At 39.8% G+C, this 9,983-nt stretch overlaps 1 protein-coding gene across 1 annotated transcript; it reads right to left on the reverse strand.

Moving 5' to 3' along the window:
• Nucleotides 1–218: 218 nt before the first annotated feature.
• On the reverse strand, nucleotides 219–9,082 carry LOC135587624 (uncharacterized). The gene is made up of 7 exons (XM_065079244.1): nucleotides 8,058–9,082; nucleotides 5,313–5,621; nucleotides 4,920–5,203; nucleotides 2,813–3,844; nucleotides 2,379–2,547; nucleotides 1,207–1,364; nucleotides 219–628 (listed from the first exon to the last, which is right to left on the reverse strand). Exons 1-7 carry the CDS (start codon nucleotides 8,911–8,913, stop codon nucleotides 386–388), a joined length of 3,051 nt encoding a protein of 1,016 aa, XP_064935316.1. The 5' UTR covers nucleotides 8,914–9,082; the 3' UTR covers nucleotides 219–385.
• Nucleotides 9,083–9,983: the final 901 nt, after the last annotated feature.

Genomic DNA, 9,983 nt, shown 5'->3' on the forward strand with positions numbered 1-9,983 from the left:
CTGTTCTTATCGTCGAAGCTCCGGCATACGTCCAGAACTCGACTCGTCTGCTTTTACTGATTAACATGCAGTCGTACTAAATTGCTGGAAATAAAAGTATCGAGAGCTGTGTTCTAATTTTGCCGATACCAAAGTTTCACACTCGTCAACATTATTAAATCACTAAGTTGAATGAGTTACATACAGGAAATGACCTTTGAAAAGAATATGCTCACGAGTTGTAGGTAGCAACGTTCTTTTACTTGCAACAATTAATTAACAAACTTCAGAATAATTTATAAACATATTCTCAATAATTTCTCCCCCGGCAATCCTTTCCTTTACCTTCACCGGAGAAAAGGCAAAAAAACAAAGAAAAAGGGGTGTATAGAAGATGATACATTAATCAATTTATGGAAGGCAATAGAGGATCTATGCTCAATCCGGGTCCCTCAAAAGACCCAGGTTCAGCATGTCTCACCCTGCCGAAACGTCGAATATGGCGTAGGAGCCTAGCCAAGAATGTATTATGGCATATGGTCGAGCTATCACACACAACCGCGACGTGTTTGCGTGCTCTTGTTATTGCCACATTCATTCGCCTGCTGTCTCCTAGGAATCCAACTGCACCTAATGTGTTAGATCGGACCTGCAGAAGCAAGAGAAGCGGATGTCTATCATCAGTTACATACTTATCAAGAAATCATAATTTATTCCCTAATATGGACGTTGATGCATGAACCATCATGCCACATTTTATTAAATGTCACCAACCAACTTCAGATGACTGTTAATCAAAAGGACACCTATCCAGAATCATAAATTGGCACTATGCAAGTCCACAACAAATACATACTTGTATCTGCTTATACTTGGTTGCAATCTGTGCTAGTGGTACTCGGTGCAAGGGATGACTAAGTTTGCTCTTAGCAGAATTAAGAGCCATAAAATAACCCGGAGGTTAAAGGACAAATAGAGATCTCAATTATGATTGTAGTGTAGGTAACAATCACAATCACAGTGACGTTCAGAACAAGAAATCATTCCAAGCACCAAAAACAAATGAAATAGTGAAAGAACGTAAAATACTAACACCAGCAAGGAAATGATAGATCCAGTTGCATTATGTGGATTTTTTATGAAAGATACTAACTACAACCAATGACCAGACAAAAAGGATGCACTACTACTAGATACCAAGCTCAGGGTTGCATGAAACTAGCATACCATTGAAATAATAACGGCATCAGCCTCTCGTCCTTGGAAACTGTCTATAGTTGCAATCTCAACACCAGAAGCTTCTGGATAGTTATCGAGTCTATCCCTCAGGAGCTGGACCTGAGCAACATAAGGCGATTGAACAGCAATTGTGGACGGCGAAATTCCTGCATGATAAGCACCTTGGATTGTGAGGAGCAAGGCAAATGGTTGCAGTGTCAGCTATACGTAAAAAATAATCAAGGACAACACCTCATATAGCTAGCTATCTTAAATAGCAGACATGCAAATCTTAGATTAAGAAAACACTAATTTTTCAAACACCCATAGACCATCGACATCGTATAGAAGGGTGTATTACATATTACCATGTACCAGGTGGTAGACTAGGGGATTGAATTGTTAACAAGATCAATGTAATTTAAGTCTCTGGTGTTTATGACAAACGAAATAATACTGTCCTGATAAATCGGCAATATCTTCTGATCTAACTATTCTATCTCTGGAGCTAAACTACAAACAAACTTATAATGTTTTGAGCAGAAACAACAGTTCTTAAACTCCTACTGTTAATCTGCATATAAAAATTATAAGACAACTGAATTTGGCAATATATGCAGGCATAGAGTGGTTAGAAACGATGCAAAACCAAGGATTACTATGTTTGTTGACACGAATCAATGTGGGTTGACACATGCTATTCCAGAAACATACTGAGGAGTTGCATTCATGGTACCAAACAACACTAGTGGCATGTACTGGATGGCACATAGTTGAGCTGATTAGCACAGCATGGCACAGTAAACCATATATGAGCATGCATGCCCCTCTGCTGATTAATGGCAATCCTTATGTAAACCCATGAATTTTAAAGTGTTCTTATTAACTAGCGGTATCTCTCCAATTAATAAATATAAGCATTCAAGAGTATTTGTTTACTCATCTGTAAAATTATAACAAATACAAAAGCATAGCAACATCCGTGAATCTGATAACACAAGCTCATCAAATAATTATACAATACTTCATAAAAGAATCCCTGCCAAAAATTGAAAAGACAGAATGAACCATTTTGAATGAACATAGGATACAATGACAAAGATGGAGGGTACATTATTAGAAATTCAAAAGACACAACTGAAGTAAATTTCATACAATAATGTGTCAAAAAAGAAATGTACCAGAATATATAAGATTGAAAATGTGCTGGATAACAATGTCTGCCTCCCCTTCATTGTAAAAGGAACCTGTGCCAGCAGGATCCAAATGCTCCTCACATCCAATATATAAACTTCCGTATGGCATTCGTGTATCAAGTAAAAGAAGTGGACACTGAGTTATCCATGTGGCCTGGAATGAATACAAGGCAATCATCAAACAGTCAAGAATTTTCTTATTTCAGAGAACCAGGGGATCCAAATGGAAAACATATCATTTTCAAAAAAGAAAATACATTTTATTTTGGGATGTCTTCTTTCAAGTGAGTCAGTGTAAAGTACTTCATGCATGACACGATATATATGAAACATGCAAAATATTTAGGAATCAGAAAATAGAAATGACAAAAGAAAAAATGATTATTTTCATACAATTTGATGGATCCTGTATGACACACCTTAACAAAGGGAGAATCAACAAGTAGATGAGAGGAGACCAATGGGGAAGATTGCAGCAACCCGTCATACATCTCCTTCGAAGCCCAACTGGCTATGGCATCATGCATTCGATATTGAACTGTCAACTTTGTCGTCAGCATACCTTCATGCATGTTTGATGCACTTTCCATGAGAGATATACCAAGTCCACCTTCCATGGCCTTTCTAGATAAAATTACTGGTGCAAGCTGACACTGATCGCCTGCCAATATGCAACGCTTTCCTTGCAAGATTGGGATCCAACAAGATGGTTCAATTGCTTGCCCTGCCTCATCTATAATCACCAGATCAAAGGCTCCCAATCTTCGGATAAGGGGGTCAGCTGCTCCAGTATTAGTGGCAAGTACAACTTCAGCACTTGAGAGTACTTCTTTAATCGTATCCTTCTCTTTCTTCTTTAAAGTCTTTCCGAGTTGTTTGAGGAGTTGGCGTATACCTGCTGCAAGAGAATCATCATTTAGACAAAGCCTAAGGTCCTTCCTTAAGTCCGATTTCTTTCTCTCAAACTCTTTTTTAAATACTGCAAGCTTATCATCAACAATATGCCCTAAAGATTTTGAAGCCACAATTGTAGAAATGCGAGCTGGATTTCCAACACGAACTATGTTCAGTCCAACATCAGAGAGTTTTTCAACCATGTTGTCCACAGCTGCATTAGTAGGAGCCGTCACAAGTACACGTTCACCTTGTTGAACTGCAAGGGTAATGAGTTCCTTAAGCAACCCTGTCTTGCCAGTACCAGGAGGCCCTTGGACAACTAAAATGGGTCGTTTTTTGTTCAAGCCCAATGCAATAGCTTTTCGCTGAGATTCATCAAACTTTCCTTTTTCTATTAATCCATCGAGATTTGCTTGACCCCATTCAACTATATTATTCTGCTGTAGCCACATGATATCTTCCTTGTCTCCAAAAAGAGTAGCAACTATGAGAATCGAGGGATTCTTCTTCTGCAAACCATTCTTCTGTAGCAGCATTAGTGCTTCACAATTGCGCTGTCAAAATTACAAGTAGTGACTAAGAGAAATAAAGGAAGCATTTATATAACTGAGATTCACAGTTATAAATGGGTAATTCCATTAAAATAAAAAAAACATATAGATCATGGTAGCACAAACAGAAACTACATGGTTGCTGCATGTGATGTAGAGAAGTAGCTGATTGGATATGTAAAGAATTGCAGAATAGTCAATGCATTTCCAATCTAATTCTCGAAAAAATATACAAATTCCACTACAATTAAACACAGCATCTTTTATCCTGACATTAACATCTAAAGAAAACACATCATAATTCTAAAAGTGAATATGATAGAATTGTTGCCACTTGCTTCTACAGGACCCATACAGAAAGTTTTTTATTATTATTTTGCAGTACCGGAGCTGCCAATGATATATCAGCATAACTTATGTTGATGGCATGGAATTTCACAGGGTTCATGCCTGTTATTTGAGCTCTGAGCCAATCTTATGCTGGCATGACAAAAGAATGGCCATTCTCTCATGATGGCATGGACCCTCATGAAATATCAAGTTGCCATAGACTCAAACTGAATGAAACCCCAATAGTACCTATAGTATCTTTCACAACAATGCTTTGTAATCAAATTGTATCTCAAGAACAATGTATAATCCCTCATTGCATCTAAAGAAAATATGTTAACACAACAATAACAAAAAAGCCATAAAGTCTCAGCTGTTTGAGATCGATCTTTTGCGATCGAGATATGTAAAGAGTCATATCTTTAGTTAAGTTAAGAGTATTTAAATCTTTATTTATAGTTTCTATTAAGGTCTTTTTAAGTTTACCTCTACCTCTCCACATACCACTAAGAATAATCATTTCACCTCTTCTAACTAGCGCATATGTGGGTCTCCTGAGCACATGTCTATGCCATCTTAAACGTTTCTTCCTCATTTTAGCCCCATTTATTCTCTATCAAATCGATATTAATTGTTCACGAATAAAAATATTTCTAATAAATGTAAACACAAGGTTAAGATATTTCTAAGTAGACAGAACTATGAAAATGTTGTGTGACTAAAAGTGTAAGATAATACATTTCAGTACCTCGTATGTTAGTGCATCAGCTAATCCTTGTATTCGGTCAATGCGTACATTCTTCCCGAATAGCTTAGAAAAGGTGGGATCACCATGGCGAGATTCTAGAGCAACAATGATGCTACATCCATCTTCACCTAAATTGTTCACAAACCCTTGCATGCAAGAAGTTGCCCCTTCACCCCTACTATTACATGTTCTCACACAAACAGTGTCCCCTGGAGAGAGAGTCGTTGGTGGCAGCCTATGGTTTCCTTCAACTTTAAAAAGGACCAAATGCATGCCTCCTAATCCTGTTAACATCAAGTTATTAAAGTTAAACCTTTGCATGTGGCTAAGAAGGTCAAGTGCTTGGTTGTTTGCCTAACCTGTGTAGATAAAACAAATAAAATTTGAGCTTACCAATAGAAGAACTAATCGCGTTCAAATTGCATAGGGTGTCACATTGCTCTTGCTGGGCCTGCCCGTGACTAACTAGATACTCAGTTGGCTTTGGTGTATCTTGTTTACCATTTGGCATGGGTACAGCGTTCAGTTCCTCTTGGGTAAACTCCAATTCTGAATCACGCTCTATGCGAAGAAGTTCAGACATATGCTTGACAAAATCTTCAATTTTAGCTTGCATTGCTTTAGCCTTCTCCAACTCCATCCCCATACCACTATGGATAGGCCTGGACTGGGGTGTCTTCCGAACTGCTGCTCGATGCTGTGCTGCATATAGGATAATGTAAGTTGCCTGGTTAATTACAAGTACAAGGAAAGAAGCTAGAAACAAAAGCCATATTAAGAAGTCAAGAGTTCACCAAGCAAGGCATCATAATTCACATATTACAGAGTATGCAAAAGCATCTCATCTTGCCTTTCTTTTGCTGTAGTAGTCAATCTGAAGAAATATGAATCTAGTTGTTTTGTTTAAAGATGTTCAAACCCATTTGTACAGGTGTACCCACTAAAATGGAAAAGCTCCCCGATAGGATAGCTCATCCAGAGAATTCTTTCTAAATAGATTTGTTGATCTGGATAATTTGGTGTGATTGAAGTAACACGAGGAGTATTTCTACAATTAGTTTTGAGCCAACCACTGGGTTTTCTGGACACAGAAAGCATGATGCAGATCAAGTGTAACACACAAAATCCTTGGAACCTCAATGCGGTATGGAGTCACGATCAAAATTAAATTGACAAAATTAGTATATGTTTAGATCAATAGATGCACAAACACACACAAGCTGATCAATAATTGGAAAGAATCAGAGAGAACTTTTTTTTTTTCCATTTAGCACTAATTTGCAAGCGGCTCATTGTTTTCTTTATAACTTAACATTTAAAATTAGTATATGCAGAAACCTAAGGAAATAGTAATATGTCCAGAGTTAACAAAGTTAATAAGGAGGGTAAGATTTTGTTCGAATTGAAATGTACTGGTCATATACATCAAATGAGATAATTAACGCAGTTCTGCTCTCCTTGAGAATTGTACTTAAATCTGCATGGAAGTCTGGATAACTCTGTTAATTCAAGTGGCTTGCAAAATTATTGAACAAGGAGTTAAAATGCCTTAAGACAAAAATTTAAGCCAAAATAAGATCTATTAAGTTATGAGATTATATCTATAAACTGCACAGAAACTAAACATTCAGATCTGCACATCCAAATATTTATGTGGGGTCAGCTTCAGAGTATGAACCCTAAAGGTTAGAGAACACCTGGCAATGTTTGAACCTAAAAGCAGCCTGCATCTATCATTGTCAATTTTTCAGCTCAAACCAACCAGTGCAAGAAAATGGTTGCCAGCATAACTTGAAATATCAGTATCTCTACCATTTAATATTCTCCAACAAAATCAATAAGTTCAAGAGGGAAAAAGTACTACTACATCACATACTAATCTGCTTCAACATTCAGGCCCAAGCCATCTCAGAAAACAAAACAGGCTCTTGCTTGGGCATACATAAGCATGATACAATTCTATAGTCATAAGCTTTCAAGTTTCCAGTGTTTCACATATTCAAGGCATTTTGTTTTTCAAAAACAATGATCGAATCTTAAAGCTAATAATTTTATAAGAATACAGTAGATGAACCACAGATATAAATTAATGATTATTAGATTTGGCAGAATTTTACTTAAGTATCTAGCAAATAAATATGAAGATGATGCAATAAGGAAAAGTTGGAAGTCTGAAAGAACTTTAAATAAGGTATATAGAAGTACAGAACTCATAAAAATACAGATTTTCTATCAGAAAAGTAAGTCTCTCCTGACCTGAGGGAATTAAGCCACAAGAAATTGAATGTGTGCTGCCTATTCACAGAGGTAAATAAAATAATCTGGAACTGAGAGGGGAAAGAATGACTACATGTGATAGCCATGTTGAGTGAGAGGTGGCAAGAATCTATGATTTTTAAGATGACAGCTCCGAGTGACAAAACAATGTGAACTTTTGTCATGTTGTATGAAAATTATAATTAAGAAGTTTAATAATTACCAAAACGGAAATTATCTAAACAGAATCATGGAGATGAATCTGAAAACCCATGTAACAGAGATGATCACAGCAAGTAGCAACAGTTGAAGCTTATGAACTAAGAATGCTTGGAGAAATTTGAAAGACCTTATCTCTGGCTAATTTAATACAAAGTTAATTCACCTCCCTAGAAGTAACTAATTAAGAGTCATTTCTTCATCCCCTTCTAAAGAAGGAAGTTCATTGTGACGACCAAATTACAGGCTAGGCAATCTTATAAAAGGTAGATGACTCACGACATCTATGTTTGTCAAAGCTCCATTAGCTTAATTCTTCTTTACTGGTGGTGGCAATGCTTTATTTCTTTCTCCCCATTCCAGAATTTTGTGTCGAAAAGATCAAAGCTGACATGAATATGATAAATTAAGATACTTCAACAATACAAATCCTTAGACTTGGGTATGCACATTGTTCTCTTGTTACGAGGACCACTCTAAATTAGGTTCATTGATCTCTAAATTAGTGTAGTGTGACATGGAAAAAACAAATAAGTCGGTTATGATGTACAAATTTATATTTCCTCAGGTTGAGAATGCACCAACAATCTTATCTGCGCATTATTTATGGTCTCATCCCGATATCATATGAAAAATGTACAACTGGGGTTTAGCATGTTAGACCTGAATTCGCAATGTCCTTGAGGAGCTTCCAGGACTCCGTAGCACGCCAATCGCTGAAGATAGCCTGACACTGGAGATCCTGCAATACATCTCGGAGCTCGCGCTGAAAATGGTCAAAAAGGGTTGGGTAGTGGGTGCAGGCCTTGAAACAGAGGGCCTCAAGGCCTTTCGGCATTGGTACGGCATAGAGGTAGGGTTGGGCCTGGATAACGAAGGCAAGACCACCAATGGCTGCCCCTCCAGAACCACCGTCGGCCGGCGTGCCACCGATCGTGGGCAACCCCATGCGGTGCCTGAACTCCGAAAACTCGCCCTGGACCTCTGCGGAGGCGAAGTCGGAGGCCATGGAGCGCATGCCCTGGCTGATCCAGCGAACAACGCACTTGCCCAATTCCCGTCGCCCTAGTGGATCCCCGTTCTGGTAGAGGGTCCGGACGCTGATGGAAGCCTCCTCCAAGGAAGGTACGCACTCTTCACTCGTCCGTTTCACTACGACGACCGGCTTTTGCCGTTGGGGCCGACTTATTTTCTTTTTCCTGATGTTGCTACTTCCGCTTCTCCCACCACTGCTGCGCAAAAGATTCGATGATGGCCGTGGAGATGATTGTAGCCGAGGGCGAGGAAGAGGTGAGCCGGGGGTGGTGCTGCTATTACGAATGAGGAAGGGAATCGGAGAGGAGGAAACGGGACAAAGGGAGGCCTGAAGGAGACGAGAGGACGAACAAGTAAAGGTCCGCTTGAAGAGAATAGACGGTTGAAAGACGATGCTGGCGGTAAGAAACGCCTTGGGAACAGCTGCCGCTGCGGAGACTCCGCAACAGCAGCAGGCGGAGGAAGCGTGGGTGATGGCCTCCATCTCCCTCTTCGTGTCTTCGGTCGGGAGAGGAAGCGACGTGTAGAACGAGAGGAGGGAGAGAGCGAGAGGCAGTCCTACTCGGACAGCAGTACGTCGGAGATCAAATTAATGTACCTTGATTTTTCTCCGCCTGAGGGTACAGGGGATCACATTAGTGTACCTTGATTTTTCCCCCTTTTTTTTTGCCTTCTCTCTCTCTCTCTCTCTCTCGGAAGACCAGTCCTTGTCGAATCGGAGAGTTTGTAATTATTATGTGTGGTGAGGAAGAGGCTACGTGCGTGCGTGCGTGCGTCCCACCGTCCCGCAGTGGTGGGCGGCTTCGCTCTTATTGTGGTCCGCGTTCCAGCAACGCCGGTAAAACTGCAGTGCACAAAATCTGCCATTACCGTTTCTGCACGGGTGGGTTTTATGCACCGAAATGAGCGACGATTTGGCCACGAGTCTCTCTCTCTCTCTCTCTCTCTCTTCCCCTGCCACAATTCTTCTGTGGCCAAAGCTAGCGCAAACGTCTGGCCGCAAAGGCCCTGAGACTGTATCTCTCCGTCGATGTCCTCTTCTGCGCGGGTACTGCGCAAGTCTCCCATAATTATACTCGTAGATGCACGTATAAGATGGCCGTCTCAAGGAGTGCTGAGCGGCCGTCATGCTGCACCCAAATATTAAAAAAGAAATCTACCACTCATGTTTACGCAAATCCTTCCTAAAGTACTTCTTACCCTCTAATAGCTTTTGCAGCTGCACCTAATCCCGCTGCCCTTTGACTCCAGTTGAAATTATCGTACCCAGTAAACGTCAGCTTTTTATTAATAATCAGCCAACCAGCGTCAGTGAATGGCGCAGCATTTTTCACATGATCCGCGCTACATAATGTGTGTCTGTGACTCGACGCGCGTAACATATGCTTTTACGTCGTTCTAAAACATAAAAGTCATTTTATGTTGTTAACTAACAATGGAGATTTTACAAGGACACCGAGTCCCAGAGTTCTCACTTGGGTGGATCCAAATGAGCCTTTCTGGTTTTTATTTTTCATTGGTCTCGGCGTAAAATCTGTCGAAAGTATATCCCCT

Source organism: Musa acuminata, chromosome BXJ1-8 (assembly GCF_036884655.1).
Source record: "Musa acuminata AAA Group cultivar baxijiao chromosome BXJ1-8, Cavendish_Baxijiao_AAA, whole genome shotgun sequence".
Lineage (NCBI taxonomy): Eukaryota > Viridiplantae > Streptophyta > Magnoliopsida > Zingiberales > Musaceae > Musa > Musa acuminata.

Coding starts and splice junctions, on each gene's coding strand:
- LOC135587624 (XM_065079244.1), bottom strand. CDS start 8,913: ATGGAGGCCATCACCCACGCTTCCTCCGCCTGCTGCTGTTGCGGAGTC. Junction 5,204..5,312: donor CGCGATTAGTTCTTCTATTG/GTAAGCTCAAAT, acceptor TGATGTTAACAG/GATTAGGAGGCATGCATTTG. Junction 1,365..2,378: donor TTTCAATCTTATATATTCTG/GTACATTTCTTT, acceptor CTTATCATGCAG/GAATTTCGCCGTCCACAATT.